At 28.7% G+C, this 22,625-nt stretch overlaps 1 protein-coding gene across 8 annotated transcripts in view; it reads left to right on the top strand.

The window, feature by feature from the left end:
* The window catches only part of LOC129949207 (potassium voltage-gated channel subfamily H member 2), a 613,952-nt gene that overhangs the window by 502,156 nt on the left and 89,171 nt on the right, over positions 1-22,625 (top strand). For all 8 annotated transcript variants that reach the window (XM_056060506.1, XM_056060508.1, XM_056060510.1 and 5 more), the window contains one exon: positions 6,794-7,037. In XM_056060506.1, the coding sequence (XP_055916481.1) occupies positions 6,794-7,037 (244 nt within the window). The remainder of the gene's footprint in view (positions 1-6,793; positions 7,038-22,625) is intronic.

Here is a 22,625-nt window from a genome sequence, read left to right as displayed (position 1 = left end):
CTCCTACAGACACGGTTTTCTCAAATTTGTGCACCCGATTGTACTCTCATTGGTACGAATAAATAACAGAAAAAATCACCAAGTGCACAATTTTTATGTGAACATCTATTTTCATAATAAGTCTAAATAAAATAAATAACGCGTTGCTTGATTGTGTACCTTTAAATGGTTCATATAGAATCAGTCTTAAATTGAAAACTGTCAAATGAAATGCAGAAAAAAATTGTACCTTCATGTGTGAAACACATACAAAATTGTCCTTTAAAATTTAATTAGCCTTAATATGTATAAAGATGGCAACTTTAAAAGTGACAGCTGTCAAAATAAAACTTTTTATTGCAGTCTTTCCGGAGTTTTTATAGATTTTGATTGGGCTTATGGATGTCAAAACTTAAATTTAATATAAAATAAAATGTAGGAATTTCTTTGAAGAAATCAGTTCTTTTTTTATACTACAAATGTAATTTAAAACTTCTTTAAACATATTCAGTCTTATTTAATAGAATTCGCTAAACAGATGAATAGTTATACAGTGAATAAGGATTTATGTAGGCTCTATGTAACGTTGCGAAAATTCCTATTTATAAAAAATTCTGCTATAAATTTTAGTTATACAATGCTTATATCAAAAAAAGTACCAAAATGTCTATAAAATCAGCTTGTTGTCATAACAACTAAAATATAACAAAATAATTCCAATTATTTTTATGATATTCTCTTTCGAAAACCTATATTTTTTTTAAATTCTTCGTTCCTTCGGCTCACGAGCTAAACTGGAGTGGCATTATTGTTTTTAATTTAATTTCAAAAAGAGAGGAGAGAAATCAAAATGACATTTACGAAATAATAATAACATTAATTTCCTTATGTAGGCTCTATTCAACCTCAAAACGCGTTTAGCTTATTATGGGACTATGCAACCTTGTATAAGTTTTATAAATAGCATTTTTGCGTTTAGAGGCATTATAGAGATTACATAACTTTATGTAGGCCCTATACAGCGTTTTTAAATAAGACTGATTTTATTTTTATTAGAACTTTGGGTCTTATGGGTTTGTATATTTTTTAGACAAAATGTTTCCTTAAGAGAGAGCATCTAAATTCCTCGAAAAATATGTTTCTCTATATTTTTGAATTTTTGTTTCTATTATGACTTTCAATGAATAATGGAACAAGTATATTTCTGATTTAAATATTTTATATATTTTTTATCACAAATTTTTAAGTTTCTATTGAATAGTTTTGTACTTCATACATATATTATATTCAAGATTTATTATTTCCAAAAGCAAAAAATATAATACTACGTATACGCCACAGTGAACACATTGAAAATAGATCTCTTTTCAATTTCAGTGCATGTAAATATGTACATATTTGGAAATTTCCAAATTGAATACGTATTCATATAAAAATTTAAAGAGTATTTTTAACTTTAAATAAGTAGTTTTTAAGTGCAAAAGCTTTGACACCTTAATTACTTGGAATTCTCTTAAAAGGAAATCATAGACAATGTATTACAAAGTAATAATATTCATTTTCATGGAATTTTTAGAAGTTGTTGATTGTTAACCTTTGAGATAATAGACAATTCTTTGAACTTTCACCTTTTTAAAGCGACAAAAAATAAGCCCTTACACTTAAGAGACTAGAAATAAAACAAAATTGAATAAAAGTAGTTTACAAAATATATAAAAATTATATTTCAAATTATTTTTGTTACTTCGAATTAAGGCTTGTTTATTTTTGTATACTCATTTCCTTTAAGTGTTTTCAACTGTTTTAAAAATATGTTCTTAAGTTTGCTTATTCCACTCACTAAGTAAATACACAAGCACTGAATTTAATAAGATAATATGAATGTAAAAGAAGCGAGGTTGAAAATGAATAACTTTTTATAACATTTTATCAAATAGTGCTATGACTGAACTTATAAGAGGCTTATTCCAATCTTCTTTTTTTTTCATTTATTCAATTTTAGCTTTGAATTAAATAAGTATACGTAGCTTCTTTTTATGATTCAATCTGAAAAATCTAAAATAATTACTTACTGAATTAAACATTTACGAAGATTTCCATTAAATGTTGACTGTACAGTGGCCAAAAATCTTAAAATCCTTAAAAAAAATGATATTTTAAAAAATTTACCAAAAATATTCGCCTATTTTATAAATTATTCTTTAAATTAAGTAAGAATTAAAAAAAAATGTTGAAATTCAAATTTATTGGAAAGTCAATAAATTTCGACTTGACTTTCCAATAATGTACGCTCTATTAAATTTAATGCTGCCATTAAAAATGGGATGGATTTAATATACGATTCATTTGAGGTGCCACTTTTGTTCACATTTAAGCCTATGCGTATCCCCCAAAAAAATGTTGTAGTGGTAGATAGAATAATATTTTCCTATCAATTGTCGATGTTGCCAAAATTTTAAGTCACTTGAAAAGGAAACTTCTAACACCCAGAAAGAGTGGTCAGAAAGATTCAATTGTTGCTGTATTAGAGTTTATATGCACAAATCAAAATACGAAAATCAATAAATTGAGATCATTTGCAAACACTTGCACATTTAGAAATATACTATTGAATGCGCGATACACCAGCTTTACAAAATCAGCAACGTTCTATTATCTTTAAGTTGTTTTAAAATGCTACGGTTTGCTTAAAAGGTGTCTACGTTTAATTCACTACTCTTATAGGAGGTAAGAGTAGGTTAAAGTGGCAGTCCATCATGGAGTAGCACACACTAAGGAAAGTTTTATGACCCATGGTTATACCACATGAATCTTAAGGCTTTCTTCTTAACTCAATGGAACCAGTTAAAGCTTCTTACGGAACGTGAAAGACTGATTGTGTTATTAAAAAATTATCCTAAGTAAGTCTCGCGTCGTTCTTGATCTAGGGCAGAGGAGGTACAGAACTCCAAGTGGCGTGCTTTACTATTAGACAAAGCCTGGTTATGATACCGATTATCGAGCTCATATGCAATCTTCTCTAATATACATATGGAGCACCTTGAGCGGTTTAAATCTGGTGTATCCAAGATGTTTTTCGTGACCTGAAGAGTGGTGAAGTTATTCCACCTGATATTTGCATTCTTTATAGAGTATTGCATTATTAACAGTTTCCATAAAGCGTTTGGTATGCCAGCATTAGCCAAATGTGGTAGAATGGGTTGTACTGTACTATTTCTGTCAATTTCTTAAAAAATGTCACTATGGTATGGCACCCGTCAAAGGGAAATATTTAACTATTGGGGTCCATCTACATTAGAGATGATCGACAAAGTTTGTAAAAACAGAATCGAGTGACTTGATAGCGACCTGACTATCTGAAAAAATACGGATATCAGAATAAGACTTCTTTTACCAGTAAAAGTTCCGGCTATAACTCACAACAATAATTGTGAAGATGGAAAGAGATACCTTATTTGAGTCGTATCAGAGTACAGGCCTCAACCAACGTCTTCATTTGTTTTTGATCCTTCTGTGTAAAAGTGCATTGACTCGTCTTCCAAGAATGTCATATCTTTCCATAAAGTTTTGGAAGGAATAGAAATCTGAAAGCTTCTGTCAAATTGCAGTTGTGGGACGGTGTAGTCTGTGTGCTTTAAAATGTAATCTAAATATTATTTTGTTGTTAACCTACTGCGAAGAGGCTTTGAGGCGAATAGTAGAGCTTGCAGCTATTTGTTTGATAAGTATATTAAGGGGTTATAGGTAGATTAGGGTTACAAGTGCCGCAGATAGGGTAGTGCGAAGTGCTCCACTTACACAATACGCATAAACAACCTGAACGTTGGAATTGAGTAGTTTGTTGAGGTTTATAGCTTTTTTACTGCTACGCCGTACATTGAATTCAGTTTTATTACCGATGTATATAACTAATGCGTATTTCGATGTTCAAACCCCCCTCCAAAAAAGAAAGTTAAAGTAGCTTTGTTGACTCTTCCTTGCATATTTCGTTTCAAAAGTGTTTATCCAAAAAAGAACCAGATACTTAGCCTCGTCTGAGAACTTTGATTGAATATATTTAATGTAATTAAGATGGGTGTAAAGATGCTTCTCCGAAGCCGCTTTTGCAACTTCATCCGCTTAGGCAATCACTATGAAACCCTCCGTGTAGTGTACTCTCTATGGTACTTAGGTATGCAAAGCCATTTCCAGCGAACTGCCTTTACAGTAGGCATTTTGAGACAAAAACGGAAGTCTTGTATCAGCGCTTACCCTTAAATGGATATCAATCAATCTTACTAAAGTCTTAAGAAGCAATGATAATAGACTTATGGGCATAGCTTTTTAGGGTTGATTACGAGCATCTTCTTGCTTTGGGTATGTAAACTATTTTTACTTATCTCCATGGAATATGGACCAAATGAAGACAGCTGCTGAAAATTTCGTCAAGTATTGGTACAATTATCTGTGAGGCTCTTTGTTGTAAGGCTGGTATTATACCATCTGGTCTTGTAGATTTAAATCATTCGAAGCTGTTGAAAGCCCATCGTAGCTTGCCTCTTGTGATCAGAAAAGACCTCGTGGAGATGTTACATTGATCGTTTAACGCATTTGATTGCTACAAATTGTGCTTAGAGAGCTACCAGGAAAGTGAGTATTCAGTAGCAAGAACACTTAAAATTATCCAGGGGCCATCTGTATTTTTCAGACTGCTTGAAATCGCTGAATTTGTAAAAACAATTTTTTGGAAGTTTCTTCTATTGAACCGGAGAAGAGCCGCTCGAAAGATCGTTTAGCTTTTCATAGTGTTTTCATATAACTTTATAAGAATTATAGTGAGAAGCGAGTCTTAAAGCTTTCGCTTGGTTTAAGGGTTTGTTATATTCTCTTCTAAGCGAGACTAGCTCTAAGGCCTACCATTGTGGTTTCTTCTTATGTATTTTTCAGACAGCTTAGAAACTTTAAATTATCTTTAACGTATTTTTTATTTCTCAACAATCCATTATTGTTAATACTAAACATTTAACTTATATTATGAAAGTTCAAATTACAACTTAGTTTGACATATTACCACAAAATAAATAACCCTGAAGTTATTACATACATTTCTAATTTAAAAGTAATTTTAAATTTACAAATTGTAAGATAAAGTTTACTTAATTTACATCGATCCTTTAATTTTCACAGTTTGGAAAAATTTCCGATAAATTCTAGGCACACCACAAACTGAATTACAGAAAATACACAGAAAGTATAGAAAATTAATTTAGATTGAAAAGTTAGTTGTTTCTCTCCTTAAAATAAATGTATTTTAAATTATTTGGAAGTATATGAAAACAACAAAAAATAGTTTATAAATTCAAACCCCCTGCATTTTCGACATATCATGTTGAATTGAACAATTTAGACATCAATTTAAATTCAATTCAATTTATTTAAAGATTACGTATACGAAACAGTGAACCAATAGAAAAAAAAACAGTTTTTCAATTTTGTTTGAAAATCTTCAAAAATAATTGAAATGCCCTTAAACAAAGTTATATTTTTTCAAAAATAGAAATGTGACACTTTCTGTTAAGTGACAATCAAAAACCTAACATGTATCCTCGTTTTAAAAAAAAAAATATGTGAAGTATTTAAACAATTGACACAATGTAATAAAGTAAATATTTTAATTGATGAAAAATTGTACAAATTGTCTTAACCAAATAAACTAACTTTTTAAACAAATAATTCAACAGTTTTAACCTCCAACTCTCTCATTCACATTAAAGCCTTTAACTTTTATTTTTTTAAACACATTGATTCCCATAACTTCGATTCTAGGGCAGAAACTTTTTTGTGTTTTATATTTTCTGCTTAAATGTATATAAACAATAAAAGTTCTATATCGAACACGAGAAGGCACCAAAGTTAATTCAAAACTTTTACACGCGAACTTAATAAGAGGAGCTCTGGAAAGCAGTTTTATTCAAATTAAAAAACAAATGATTAAAAAACAAATAAAATTTCAGGAAACGATAAAATCGAGAAAAAAGAGAGAGTGGAGGTGAAAACCTAGAAAAACGAGGAAAACTCCTTAACCTGTAAACGTACTTATTTGTATAGCGTCATGTTGTACGTGCTGCGCTGCATGCATTCGTCCTTGTGTTTCATATGTGTTTGTGTTTTTTTAAAGTTTAATTTTTGTTATTTCAAGAACACTGAACCAAAAGTAAGAACTTTTATATTTGTTTTATTGAAAGAGAATGCGTTCGTTGCACATTTTTAATTAAACTTAATAAAGGTACTCTCATTTACAATAATAAAGAGTCTTTAATTAAACTACACTCACAGCCACAGTCACATACATAAAGAGCCAGGCTGTAATAGAAGTTTCATTAGCAATTTAACTATAATTATCTGTGAAATAAAAACTAAAACAAAACTTTTACAAGGTTCTATGTTTATAAACTCAAACCTGCATAATATGTTATAAGCTTACATACGAGTATATACTGAAGCCTAAAGGAGGTAGAGGTAGAGACTCTCTTTATAATTAATTTACCCTCAACTTTAAACTAAGTATATAAAATATATACACTAACATTTTAATGCTTTTAACGTTCGTTGGTATGGGTGGTAATTTTTGTTGGTATAAGAATTAATCTCATTTATCTTACAGACGGTTTTTCTAATGAAAAAATAATAGATCCTTTTTTACAATTTTGTATTTATTTTGTTTATAAATTGTATTTTTGTTGTTGTTGTTGTTTTTATTCAATTTAACTAATGCCATTTTTCGTGTCCTTTTGTGGGATGTTTTTCTTTGTTTTTCTTTTTTGTATCCTTTTAGGTATTATCGCTTGGTGCTGATGTCCTGCCAGAATACAAAATGCAAAGTCCTAGTGTACATAAATGGACAATACTCCATTATTCACCATTTAAAGCGGTGTGGGATTGGGTAATACTTATATTAGTTATGTATACAGCAATTTTTACACCATATGTAGCAGCTTTTTTACTCGGCGAACCTGATTATCAGCGACGTACTAATAAGTATATTAATAACGATCCAATTGTGATAGTAGATTTAATTGGTAAGTTTTTCTTTAAATATTTATTATATTTAAATATATAATTAAATTTTTTAGTGATTTATTTTGTCTAATATTCAATGTGTATGTTATATTTATTGTATGATGTTCTTTCAGTTCAAAAAAAAAGAATTATTTTTCGATGTTTTTTGATTGTTTGTTTGAATTTAAATTTAAAATTTTCTTTTTTTTTGTTTGTTTCTATAAACAAATAAACTTTGATTTTTGATAAATTTTTCAAAAAAATAAAACACTACACTAATTTTTAGATACACACAAAATATTTTTAATACATTAAACTTTACACAAATATATATTTTTTTTAAATAAAATACTTATTATAACATTACTTATATACACTTTTCACAAAATATGCATTTATAACTATACTCACATTAATATACATTTATTTAAATAAAAAACATTAAACAATCAAAAAAAGGAATAATAAATAAATAAAAAAATATAAACGCTATTTGCTTTTTATGCTTTTTCCTTAATTGCAAAACAAATTCAGCAAAATAATGTAATCATAAATCATATTTCATAATTTTATTTTTATATCAATATTTTGTTCTTTTTTTTTAATTTTTTACTATATTTTTGTTTTACGTAAATTTGTTTTGTAAAATTTTATTGTTTAAGTCATGAAATTTATTCTTATTTTACAAAGTTTAGAATAAATTTATAATATTATGTTCGTTTATAAAAATACCAAAAATCATCTTATGAACATAACATGAATAACAGATACATTTGAGAAAGGATCATATCCATTTTGAAAAATCATTTCAATCTTTTTAATTGTTTCAAAACATTGTTCAAAAACTCAAATAGATATTTAATTCTTCAATAATATGAATATTCGTAGTTCGATTTGAATCCGAACTTATTTCTGTACAAGAATCCATCATATTCAAATGAGATTTTAAGATTGATTTCTAACATTCGATTTTGCGAAAAAACGTTCACCTTATTAACGATCTCAATAAAACTATTCACATTCTAGTTCTCTTAAATTTCGAACTTGCAGAAGATAACTTTAATTATATGTTGTTTTCTTAATATTTATCATCAAATGGCTCAGTTTCATATTTTTTTTTAAATCAGCATCGATTTTTTCAAAAATTTCTTAATATATGAAGTTTCACATTTCCACTTCCAAGCGTCACTTTGGCACAATATTAACATAATTTCAAATCCTACGAATAACATCACATCTACAAGAAAACATTTAAAGACCTTTAAACCCAATTTCAGCTTACATGAGTCTGCGTTCTGTTTAAAGACCAAAAACCTTATCATTCAAAAAAAGTTGTGAGAAAATAAATTTTTTGCTATCAAAACAAAACTCAAGATAGTGGTATTTTCTTTAGGTTACTTTAATCCTAATAGAAATAATTTGCCAATATTTTCTACAGTGTATTGCATTTTTGGTCATTATCGATTTTTACTTTGCCACAAAAATTGTCTTACAAAATTTTCTCAAAAATTAGATTTTCCTAAATTGTCTTCTTTCAATACAAAATACATCATGTTTTTGAATTGTTGCAGAAGGGTTCCCTTATATTATTTTGCTTTTAAATGTTCTCAGGAACCTATGATCTGGTTTAATTTGATTGCACCAAAATTCGATATCTAAAAAAAAAAACAGGCAAAAAAACTTCAAATGTTAAACATATATTACTTAATAACTACATACTAAATATTTTCTTGAGAAAATTAAAATATTTTATTCAAATACGAAATCAATTTAAACACGCTGTAAAGATTTTCGAATACGATTTAATGGATTAAAATATTTTTTTTGAAAATCAGAATTGCTTTCAAATTTTAAAGATACCCTGATTTTAAAGGTGAATTTTTGGGTCTTGAAATAAAGGCCCATTTTTGAAAATTCTTTTTTGAGATACAAGTTCGTGCGAATCAGTCGTGATTTTTTAATGCTTTTATTTTGGTTTAAATTAAATCCAAACTTTATAAATAATTTTATAAAAATGGATCATTGAAATAAAATTTGAAAGTTAATAATTTTCTTTCTTTCAACTTTTCAAACTGAATTAAATCAATTTATTTGAGTGCTTTAAGTCTCCTAGTTCACCAGATAAAGGGATTCAAAAAATAAGTTATGGTATTTGGACCACTTAGAATTCTACTCTTGAGGAAGAAATATTTTTGACTATATTATTTTCTCAATATCATCAAATGGCACAGTTTAAGATTTTGTTTAAAATCATCTTACATTTTTTTTAAACAATTTCTTTCATGATACATTGATACAATTTTAATATCACATTAAATAACACCAATTTAAGTTACATTTCGAATATTAGAAAAACGTAAAAATTTCAAATACAAACTTTGACGAAAAGATTAAAACAAACAAGTATTGAAATTTGTTGTGCAATTTCTTGACGAAGATGTAAAATAAATTAAAAACTCGTTGCAGTAATGCTCCATGGAATTTTATTTTAAAAATACTTTGAACTAGAGCATTTCTTCACATCTAATCATATTTGTCGAACTCGGTTTAAAATCATTTTTGAGTTCTAAACATTTTAAATATCATTGAAATTTTGTCATTTTACGTACAAGCTTAAATATATCTGTCATTTTTCGTTGAAGCGCATATTAAATTTGGGATTTAGTTTTGATATTCTTACTTTCTTCGAATTAAAAATTGTGTTTCGTGTTTTAATTGATATCATTCAAAACTCAATTTTATTTTACTTGAATAAAATCTTAAGAAATTCGTCTGTTTTCCACTGTTTCCTGAAAACTCAAACCATCATTTAACATATTAAAGTCCTGCTTTTCTCTAGAATAGCATATGATCCACCCAATTTAATTTATATAAACTATTATATTAAAAACCTTTACGTCATCGTTAGCAGATTCAGCCAGAAAATGAATGTCTAGGTAAAAAATGAAAACAAAAAAATATTGATACAAGTTTAGTACCTATTTTAAAATATTTCTTCAGATCCTCGTAATGTAAACGATCATTTTCTCTTCTATATTTAATATTAATGACTTGTTGGCAAACCTTCCATGTTTATACATTTTCTAAAAGTATTTCATTATTGCACATAAGATGTCCTTGTGGCCTGGAAATCGATCTAAAACCTGAATAAATCTAAAAAAATTTGGTCTTTGAAAGAAGCCCCAAATTTGAGGGTCCATTAAATCAAGGTTCTATCTAAGACTGAGGTTTAAAAAATTATTCTTACGCTTTAGAATTCAATGAAGACATAAGTTATAACTCAATCAAGTTTTAATTTGTCAATAAACCGAGTTTTTCAGATTAGAACTTTGTCAAGAAATTGCCAGTTAGTATTTTAAAACTGCTCTAAGTACGTTTTGTGAGAAATTTTTTTGTTACTAAAACCAATTTCAAAAACCTATTTTTAAACATAGTGGCACTTTGTTGTGGGTTATAATAGAACACATTTTTATAACTATAATCAACAAAAATTGTCCCTTAATAAGGGACATTAAACATTGTTTCTTAAAACCTGTCAATTGGATCAGAAAAAGAAGGTCAATGTCAAGTTTTGCAATCGTAAAAAAATTCAAGATTTTTTCAAAAATGACATTACTATGGTAGAACACATCCAAGCAAATCGGTTATTCCATCCGTCTTTCTCTCTGTTTTTACTTGTCGGAGCGATTGAGTTCAAAATTGAAAATAAAGATTTGAAGCAGGTTCAAGTTATACCTTTGTGGAAGACTAAAATAAATAGTAGTTCGATTTAAGAAAAAAATGATTTAAGTAATATTTTTAAGTAAAATGACATTTAAAATTTTGAAGATAGACTTATTTTTAAGTTATATTTATAAATCTTAATCTTAGGTATAGGGATTGATTCAAAAAAGTTCTGAATTGTATATTTTAGAATTCTGCTCTTGATTTTTTTCTTTTTTTTGTCAGTTTCATAAACGTCATAAAGACGTTATTGATTTTATTTAAAATCATTTTCAATTTTTTCACAAATATTTACATTGACGAAATTTTTATATCTTCACCAATTATGATAGGTATAGTTTTATCTAAAACCTACAAATTTTAAGCGAAATAAAAAACTTAAGATCTCAGAAACTAAAACTTTAACAGAAAAATTGAAATGAGCATCAATTGGTTTTCATACATAAGCGTCGTAATGTCCTTTAAAAAAAAAACTTACTATCTTAAAATAGTCTTAAGACGTTTTTGTAAAGAAGTAAACAAGTTTTTCTATTAAAATCATTTATCTTTTTAAAGATATCGAAAAGAAATTATTTTTCCAAACATAACCCAAAAAAATGTCACTTAATTGATGCACCAGAATATTTTCTAAGGTGATTTTACAAACCTAAAGGGTCATTTTTTTTAACTAATAATATATAGGGAATATGAATACGCTAAATATTTTCATGTCTTTCCTCGGCCCTACAGCCTAACCCATAGATTGAGTTAAAAATATTAAATTAATGTTTGAAAAAGGTTGAAATTAGGCGTTTTTTAAGAACAAAATTAATAGAAGCCCCACACAATTTTGTTTCAACTCAAATATAACTTAACTTGGCTTCTTTGAATGTCGTTATTTTATTTTAAATTTTCTCAGGAACTAATGAATTTATTTAAAAAAGTTTTTTTCAACAAGATCGAATTTTTCTTAAAAAATATTTAATAACCAAAAATGCCTAAACTTTTGGTTTTGTATTTAGAAAAACAATGACTTTTTTTTAAATTCGATATGTCAAAAACGGGTCAACATTTTATAATGAAATTCAAATTTAAAACGTATATTTAAAGGCAATAAGTATTTCATTAAATTAAACATTTTTATATTTGGTTTAAAATCATTTTCAATTTTTTCACAAACATCTTTAATTTGAATTTTAAAACAATTCACAATTTCTGACATCATCTTAAATCACACCAATTTCAATAACATTTGAGTTTCATAATGTGTTTAATGTGCTGTTGTCAAAAACCTTCACAAATCTTGGATTTACAATAAGTTTTGAGTAAACACAGCCGTGTAAAGTAGCAGTAATTCTCTTTGAAATATCAAAATAGTTAGATTGTAGGATTGCCATATACCTTATCGAAAATAATAAGTTCACTTTCCCCAATCTAAATAATATATAATATGTTCCAGTATTGCAAAGTCCAAGTCTTATATAAAATCAATTTTGACGAGAATTTTGAATTAACTTCAGAACCTATTCACTTACAGGCGTCATTAAGATGGTGGCATTTTCTATTTGGTACAACTTCTTAAATATTTTGTCAAATGTAACCCAAAAACAAATACAATTTTACTTCCTTTGCTAAATAAGCTACAATCCAGTATTTTCGAGTGTTTTTCTATAAACCTATTAATTTTATCGATGAAAGGTCAAATTGTATTATCAAAAAACTATAGTTTTTGAGCAACTTGGGTGCGACCACGCCTAAAACCCCCCTACCCCCTTACCACTTAGATCCCTAAAACTGTTTACTCAACTTTTAATATCGAGTACTTTTTAGGACAATGTTTTCATTCTAGACCAATTAACATTACTATTTCTATGTCTTTGAGGCGTGACATTGTCGAATGTTGTCTTGAATAATTTAAAAATCTAATTTATGACCATTAACCACTAAAACAGAAAAAATGCTTTTATCACCTTACAAATTAGTCACAGTAATGCAAAACAAAGTTTCAAAGTTGAAGTTCAATTAAATAAAACAAAAACTCATACAGTAAACGTGTTTTTAAATTTCATGTCATGCAATTTTCATATAGGTTCTCTTTAACCCTTTTACTACCCGTAATAATCGTACCAGGCAGACTTACTTACCCTCTATGAGTCATACTAAACAACTGACGAAAAATTATGCAGCCTTTTAAACACTTAGAGAACCATTTCCAAAAAGTTTTTACAACGCATGATTAAAATTGAGAAAAATAAAAAAAATTGCACTTAAAGTAATTAAAAAAAATCGATTTTTAGGTTTATCATTTTACAATCTTTCGAATTGCGTGAAAAAGGAGGGAATAGTATGAGAAAATTTCAATGATTGGAATCATAAAATTACAAATATTAAAAAACATGAGATCCCATTTTATGATAGCTTGAAAATGTCCTTGTTTTAGAATTGTTTTCCGTTTAACTTCAATGGGAGTTGATTAAAAATTGAAATACAAAATTCATTGTATATTACCTAAGATTTTGAATTAATTAAATGAAAACAAAACCTTTTTCACATTACAACAATAAATAGAAGTTAGCAAATTTGTTGAAAACTCACAGAAATTTCATATAATGTTTTCCGAATTCTTATTGGTTTATTTTGGAGCAAATATTTTTAAAAAACCAAATGCTTCCTCACAACTCGGACTGTATTTTTACATAATTTTTAAAACAATTTTGAGGTGTTACGAGTTATTTAAATTTCGAAAAAGTTGTGAATAGTGTGGTAAAATTAAATACCCTGATTAAGGTAATTAGTTGAAAGTTAAATGTTTTTATTTCAATTTGAATATGTATGTTCTTAGAACCTGTGTAAAACCTCAGCTAATAGGCATTCATTACCGATGGTGTACTTTCCAGGAATTTTTCAATTTTTTTAAAAATCCTCTTACTGAAACCCTTAACTCTTAAAAATGAATTTTGTTTCACTCTGGGGTTTTTGTAATGTGATATTTTTTTTGAATTTAAACTTATTCTGATTACTTTGAGCGGTTTTACTGTTTCATTTTAGTAAGTAGTATTAAATCAGAAATGCCTAATGAAATTCTAGGAAATCAAAAATTTCAGCCAGAAAATGTAACAAAATAACTAAGATAAGAGTACTTCAATAGTTCTTAGAATTTACTCTGCTTTTGTTCTTTTGAAGGTTTATGCCACGTGTTCAAACTATTTTTATCATTTGAGCTTAAAAATGTTTAAGTTTCAACGGAAAGTAAATTCTAAAGTAATTCAAAAATTAGAGAAAAGACTATATTTCAAATTCTTCTACTTTGAAACTCACAATAAAATTGTATCACTTTTATTTTATATCATCACTGAATTTATTTAAAAAAATAATAATCAATACAATTTTTCCCTAGAGACTTTTGTTGTGTTCAAAACAGAGAATGTCATTAAGACTTTTTTGAATATTTGAAATGAAGAAAAACTCACCTAAGAAGAAATCGATTTCTAATGATTAAAAAAATTGTTCGATTTCAAGAAAGCACAATCAAAGCACAGTTCTTGTTCCTGAAATTTAAATTGCAAATGGTTAAAATTTCATTTACACAAACCCAGAATGAGATATGTATCTTTGAAAAGTTTGATGTATTATGTATGAAAGCCCATTGTGTACTATACATTTAATTTATTTATAACATTATTCAAATATCCACCACAAATGCAAATCCCAAAACTCCAATTTTCCATATAATTTGACCTATAAGTCAGATTGAATTTGACCAATGCCATAGATTGTGTTATAGCTTTCAGGGCATTGGTGGTTTGAGGTTGAAAAATCAACTGAGGTCATATCACACGATCTTTGTAGGCAATCCGCACTATCTCTACTTGAAATAACCATACTCGAAAATAGCTTTTGGAAAATGTACATTGTGGTGTGAAACAGACTGTGTTTGAGAATATATATTTAAGATTTTTTCACACTGGGATTTGAAATTATTTTGACTATTTAATTGAAATAAAATATTCTTTTAATGGAAATTAAAAATTAATTTAATTTTTACCATTTTCGTCAATCAATTCATGAGTAAAAATTTAAACTTTGTCTTATTTGGTTTATTAGTTGATAACAATTTTGTTCTATTTGCACTCTGATTTGTTTTTTAAAATAAAAACCTTGTTCAAATTTTCAAACTTGACAATTGTTTTCAAACCCTTCGGAAAATGAAAAATTATATCTGAAAAATGTTGCAATTATAAATATGTCAAAAATTAACAAGTTAACTATACATTTTTAAACTGTTGTTTGTAAAAACATCCATAATGCAATTAAACTAAACAACAAATTTTGCATCCGAATTCCAAAGAATATATATACGTATAGTATACGTTTCAACAAACAAAAATTAAACGATTAAAAACCAATTATAAATATTAACTATTTTTGTTGTATAAGCTATTGATAATGTTCTTAAATTGGGATATAATTAAAAATAAATTAAAACCAATTTCTAACATTTTTTAACACTGACATTTATATTTAGCAGAAAGCTTGAATGTATTTTTAAACATCTTTAAAGTTGTTTAAGATATGATTTGTTGAAATAATAATCTTAAAGACCAAATTTAAAAAAATAGCTTCAAAAGTTTGCAACTTAATATTTGCAATCGATTTTGATTATTGGCTTTTTCAAGTCAAATTTTGAACAATTTGAACTTTAAATCAATTTAGTAGTATTTTCAGGAAGGACTTTAATAAAAAAAAAAAAACAATTATGTAATAATTGCAATGTTACCAAATTTCAAAAACGTAATTTTCAACAATAAACAATTTTTTCTGAGTGTTATATTTTTGTTGGTTCTTAAAATATTTGAGTTGTGTCAACAATTTCTTTTTTTAATAATAATTCACTGAATTTTTTGAAAGCAAAAAATCTTCGCATTTTGATGGTATTTAACATTATTTGACGTTTTAAGATCCCTAGAATCTTAATCAAATGTTTTTGAGAGATTCCCGTTCGGTTTTTAAATTTCAGTTCAACATTCCTCGACGTTTCAAAGAACCTAAATCAAATATTTTTACAGAGATGCCTGTAGTTGCATGTGTTCGGGATACCATTTTTGCTCAAGAACCAGTAGGAATATTGACTTAAAATTATTATTGCTGTACAGATAATAACAAACAAAAAAAAAACAAAATTGAGTGGGTGGTTTTTAACGAAAGTAATTTAACTCAAAACATCTCACAACCAATAACCCAAGCAACTTGAATTAAATTTTGAATTATGTAAACTAAAAAAGATGATTTTGAATTCGAATATTTTACGAAAGAAAATTATTTTATCTACAAAATTATTCTACACAACGAAAAATAACGTTTTTGACATATGATACAGGTTTTAAAATACCGAATTGACAGTTTTTTTTTATTTTGTTTTAACAACAGTCAGTTTTTTTTCGTTAAAATTTTAAAAAATTGATGTTCGATTTTGAATATCTCGTTTTTAACAAAACACAAGCCTACAAACACAACAAAAAAGCTGATAAAGTTTAAGGAGAAGAAAGAAAAATACTGAATTCCAATTGTTTATCTGACACAAAATATTTTTTTAAATATTTAGATACATTTTTAGCAAGACAAATCTACAGACGGGATGAAAAGTTATCAAGGTATCAGTCTGTTCTTAAAAAGCTTTTTCTTCTTGTAATAAAGACATTTTGTTAACATTTAGTAGCATTCAAAAACAAATCAACTTTTTCCTTGCTACTACTACTACTTAAAGCTGGTTAAATAAGGTATACAAATATTTCGTCAACAGAATTGAGATATTACCCGTGTTTTTTGTTTGCATTCTATAAATAGTATAGTACAAAAATTCCAAAGAAAACCCAGATTTTTGTATTTAAAAATTGGTACAACTAAAAGAAGACTTCTCAGAATAATAAAAAAAAAAAAAAAAAAATAGGAGTTTTGTGAAAATCAAAAGTTAAAATTAACTTCAGCAAATTTTCTTTTAAGAAGGAATTGTAAGAAAACATAATTTTTTTCGCCAATGAAAAAACATGATTCCAAATGCACAACTACTCAACGAACACAGCCATCGAGATACGAATGCAATATCAATCGTACCAACATTTGAGAAAAAAATCACATAAGATCCATTCGAGACTCGTATAAATGTCAAAAACCCATCTGTAGTAAGATTCTACTTGAACTTTCATCTGTAGTATTCATACTGCGGATATTGTTTTTCCTATTCGTGTAAAATCCTACTATACTATTGATAGATTTTCCAATAAAACAAGGATATTGAAACCACACTTATTTTATCTTATCCAAAATAAAATTGTTGACAATATTTGCTAAAAATTATTTTTTCGCATACAAAATGTTATCTTTAATGTTTTTTAAAACTTTGAGAAAAACAAATTGACAAGATTTTTGACAATTTGTTTCATCCCATTAAAATACAGTATTGATTTTTTTGTAACTCATTCTTACACTATATCAATCTCCGATCAAAAATTCTATATTATTGATTTAGCTTCTCAAATATATTTCGACAGAAAAAAAAGCTTAAACTTAAATGACTTGTTACATAGATTAACATATCAATTTTTTAGAAGGAACCAATGGCAAGTTATCGGTAGGTGGAATTCTAGAATCTTTTTAAAATTTTATTTTGGGGAATAAAAAACGTTTCTAATTTTTATCTGATTTTTATCAAAGATCCTACAGTTCCACAATTTTGAAAAAAGGGTACAACAATCTATTCAACATATAAAAAACGTATGAGAATTTTGTAAAAAATGAAAAACTTATATTACCTTTATTTAAAAAAGTCCTCTTTTGTTTTTGATCATTAGTTTTTTTTTAGTACAATCCTTTGAGTCTTTAAGGTATGTGGCCGCACTAACCTTTAACTTAAAAAACACGGTCAAGTTTATGTAATCTGGTCGTGTACTATGTACTTATTTAATTAAAGATTTAATTTATTTTTAGCTTATAATTATATTTTCGAAATAGTTTGAATAACCAGAATGTTACTTGTAACCCTGTTCCCTCTTCCTTTGGAAACAAAAGTCTTTTCATTTATGAAAACCCTAAAAGAACAACAACAAAAAATAAAGATTATCCCCAGCAGTTGTTGTATTCCAAGTTTTTGGTCTCGTTTTTTATTAATTGGAAAAATAATGTGTTTCCAAGACTCTTGGGTATTTGTTCGATTTTTACTATCGGTAGTGCTATAGATGAAGGTATCTTGTTCTTCTATTAGTATTACATAAAGGTTGAATAAAAGTAATCTTGAAAGTCGTCTGCAAAGTTTAGTGTTTGTTTTATTTATAAAAACGAAATTGGTTATTGTAAGTTCCTTTTGACTTTAGGGTACAACATAATTTTTGAAGCTTCTCATGGCTATCGATAGTCGAAAGATACTCTCTGGTTCTTTTGGTTATATAGTTTCATCAACTTCTTCATCTTCCACGTTAACTTTTCGCAATTAATTGAACCATTTAATATTTTACTATGTGTAAAAATACATTTTAGTTACATAATAAAACAAAAAATATATGCTTATATATTTATTTCATAATATATGAATTAACTTACATAAAAGTATTTCCTTATATTTATTTCGAGACTTCTTCCAAATTTGATGTGAGAGTAAAGATAACAATTTGTTTAAGTTATTCCTGGAAAAGGATATTCTATGAAAGTTCTTTTTGTCAGAATTTAAGGAAGTTCAAACTGAAATTTGTATATTCTTAAAATAGTGGTGAGAATTAAAAATAAATACGTATGGCTCAAAATTGATGTAAGGGAATAAATTGTTCCTCAATTTTTCAAAGAAAATTTATAATTCAAATTGTTAGCTTCTTTCAACCTTATAAAATAAACAATTTCCATATTTGTAAAGTTTAAATTTTTAAAATCTCTCAGAGAGAGTCCTTTTTTTCAAACATTAAAACAAAATGTCCATTTCTGTTGGCATAACCCTGAGAGTAAACTTTTGGATTGAATACGATTCCTGTTTTAAAAGAATTTGGTATTGCTTTTGAGTTTAACATGTGGGGCACATTCGACAACCCATGTTTTAAAATTATTGAGCATAGTCCATATGATCTCCATCCATAGTACTGGCGGTTTTTGAGAATTAATTAGCTCTGAAAATGAATTGCTTACTTCAATTATGTTTATTTGTTAGCTGACGATAGAAAAGCAGGCCTGCATTTTAGCGTTGGATAACTTTCAACAAAATGTCATTAAATAATAAAAGCATTTAGAGTCTTGTCAAAGATATTTAACTAACTATTTCATAAGGCCTAATTTTATGGGCAATCTGCAGCAGTAACAGCTGAAATTTTTATAACTGATTCATTATTGTTAGCTGGGCAAATGCTTTACTACTCGCCGAAAGTACTTAAGCTTTGCAAAATTTGTAACACTTTTGTGATAAATTTTAAAAATTTCATGTTATTGAAGCTTTGTTGAAATCTATGATATTTATGAATGGGCTTATGTTACCCCTTAAAAGACTCTGATGAAACCTAATAGACTGCTTCCTAGAATGTCTTCGAGTTCGATAGCTAGCTCGGTCCCTAGCTTGCTGTCTCCAGCTTTGCAAGCCAAGTTTGTTGAGGTCTTCACCCACCTGCGTGTGCCACCTAAGTAGCGGTCTTCATCCACTACGCCGTCCCTCGGGATTGGATTCGAAGACCTACCGGGCTAGAACGTTGATGTCCATTCGCTCTACATGACCTTGCCATCTTAGCCGTTGGACTTTAATTCTGTTAAATAGGACAGTGCCGCTGTACAGCCCGTACAGTTCGTCGTTATATCTTCTTCTCCATTATCCATCGTTGCATACGGGACAATAATCACCCAAAGAATTTTTCTCTCGAAGCATCCTATTTTGACAGCGTCCAGGCCTCAGTGCCATGAATGATAACGGAGATGATGAGTGTCGTATAGATGATGATTTTAGATGCTCGAAAGAGGACTTTACTTCTCAATTGCCGTCTAAGTCCAAGGAAGCAGCGGTTTGCAAGAGTTATTCTTCGTTTGATTTCGGCACTGGTGTCACTGCACAAACGGATAAGTTTGAAAGGGATTTCAATCGATAAAGGGATGGCGGGTATCGATTTGAAGCTCTTGGGTGTTTTCCAAGATCTGTCATAGGGTGAATATTTGGTGGATAGTGGACTTTCCTGGTCTGAAGCCACATTGATAACCTATCAGGTTGTTGGCGAACGGCTTCAGACGTTCACATAATACGGCAGAGAGGATCTTATATGAAATGTTAAGGAGACTGATGCCTCTGTAGTTGGTGCAATAAAGAGGGTCTCATTTCATGCGGGCATGCTTTCTTCCATATTTTGCAGATGAGTTGGTGCATGCTCCCTACCAAGTCATCGACTGCTGCTTTGAATAGTTCGGCAGCGATGCCGTCAGTTCCAGCAGCTTTGTTTGCTTTCAGTTTAAATATAGCTATCTACACTTCGTCGAGGTCGGGAAGACGGAATTGTTGATCTGCGTCGCATAACTTGAGTGGCTCTATCTCCCCTACAGCGGAATTCGGTTCGTCATCGCCGTTATATAATTTGGAGAAGTGGTCTTTACATATTCTCAACACAGGCTGCGGTTCTGCTAAGATGTTCCCCTAATCGTCTTTACAAGCTTCGGTTCGTGGCTGGTACCCTTGGAAGGTTTTTTTACCTATTGGTAAAATTTACGAACCTCATTCCTGTTGTGACACCCGTCTATCTCCTCGATTGCGCGCTTTTCATGCTTTCTTTTTTTCCATATAAGAAGCCGGTGTTCCTCTCTCCTCTTCTGTTCGTAGATCTCACAAGCAGCTCTGGTCCTTCTGTGCAGCGCCGTTTTTTATGTCTGTTGTTTTGCCAGGGGTTTCGCTGTTGTGGCCGTGTGAGACCTAGCACTTCAGAGGCGGCCCGGCGTCTCTAATGGCTTCAAGGCAATGTTGCCATTATTTTTCAATACTTAATGCAGGCAGGGTAGGGTAAGAGGTAACTAGAAACTCGATTGGAAAACTACATGGCAGTCTCTTGCGATTGTAGCCGTCTAACGTCGAAACTTCTCACAGTACTTCTCTTTTTGGGTTGTACCGGGATATCCGTAGCCGTATATTGGCTACAAGTAGGTAGTGGTCCGAGTCAATTTAAGTTGAGCAATAGCACATGTTTCAAGGCGTTTTCATCTTTCATCAGTTTCTTAGAATATCTTGTTACCAATTATGCGTTTTAGTGCACAAAATGGTTGAGTCTACACTAGATTGGTTTAGTTGTGTAGCTATTCTCGCCAGTTCTAAACTCTTTTGTACCCAGGTACTTCGCTGTGACCTGGTACATAGCAGAGTCTTATGTTATGATGTGAGTTGAGAATCGTAAGTTCTTGGCGACAGCAATTTACTAGCTTCGATTTAATTGTTTTGGCATGAACCGATCAAAATACCCTTTTACTATCAATAAACATAGTGATATCAACCTGAGATAGTGCCATCATTGAGACCTTGTTTGCATCGTATATCAGAGCCAATACCTCAGCTGGCTCGGGAAGTTTGAAGCAATTGTCCAGATTTTCAAGGGTATCAGCGAAGAAAGCTGTTCCTGCTCCGTTTTTAAAAGACAGTATTTATGGGTATTAACAACTCATCCTCTCATTCATTCTTGTCAGGAAAGAGAGTCCTAAAAGGTTTATTGAAGTGTGTGTGCCTACATTGTTCCTTATGTATTCTGTTCGTGTCCGATGTGGCTGGTTGTCCAAAAACTGGTCTGGCTCATTGAAAAGGCACCGTTTTGCACTTGTTTAACTTGCATTGATCTAACGATTTCATTGTACATTTTCGAATTGTCCTTTTTTCAAGTCACCTCCATATCAAATCCTGAAACACTTTAAATAAAGTATAATTTTTTGAGCACTTGCTTTAAAGCTACTGCCAATTAACAAATGTATCAATTTTTTTGTTAATTGAGCTCATGGTTTATGTTTATTAATATATTATTTCAATCATTTTTAGCTTAATATAAAGCTTACAAACTTGCAATCATACATTAAGCTTAAAAATGTCTATCCTCCTTTTAAACATTATAGAACACTACTTTTATTTGTGATAGCTCCACTGACTTAAAAGGGTTATAACTTTAGTTTAACAAGACAAACGATATTTCTGACTCCAAAATAAAATAAGGTTTTAAAAATAATTTTACGAGCAGGAACTATCATTTTAAAACCAAAACATCACTTTTAGAATAATTTTTTATCCCACCAATCAAAAAAGCCATCAACTTTCACGACTTCTTATCTCTATATAAACAATAGTTAATAATTTGCATCTTTTTTCTAAGCTTTCATATGAAACTCTTTGTTTCTAATTTCATCATTAATTAAACTTTTTTACATTTTATCTACGATGAAAGCATGTGCTTGTGCATTGAAAGAAAAAAAAAAACAATCAACAAATAACCTTACAACATTTTTCTAATCCAATATACATTTGATTTTGTTTCTTTAAACAATTGTACAATATTTTCCTAAGTTAAACAATTGACAATATACCTATACAAAATTATTTTTATTTCTTATTCTTCTTTTTTTTTAAATTAATTTTGGATGTTCAAAAATTTTAATAAATGTTTTAGAATTTAAATTAGAACATTTAAGACTCCGTGAATATTTTCTAAATTACTCAAATTCTTAAGTATTTCGTTTTTATTTGTTCATCATCCTTGAAAAATATTTGTCAATAATAATTTTGTTACTTCACTTTACCTTTTTTCGGGATAAAGTCATTATTCTGTAAGTATCCAACATTAGGGTTTTTTAAATTCTGTTTTTCAAATTTCTGTATTTTAAAAACTCTGAAGAACAAAATTGAGTATTTGAAAATTTTGTATAAATGATAA

Source organism: Eupeodes corollae, chromosome 3 (genome assembly GCF_945859685.1).
Source record: "Eupeodes corollae chromosome 3, idEupCoro1.1, whole genome shotgun sequence".
Taxonomy (NCBI): Eukaryota; Metazoa; Arthropoda; class Insecta; order Diptera; family Syrphidae; genus Eupeodes; species Eupeodes corollae.
Note: the sequence above shows the minus strand (reverse complement) of the source record. Positions and strands in the feature narration are given on the sequence as shown.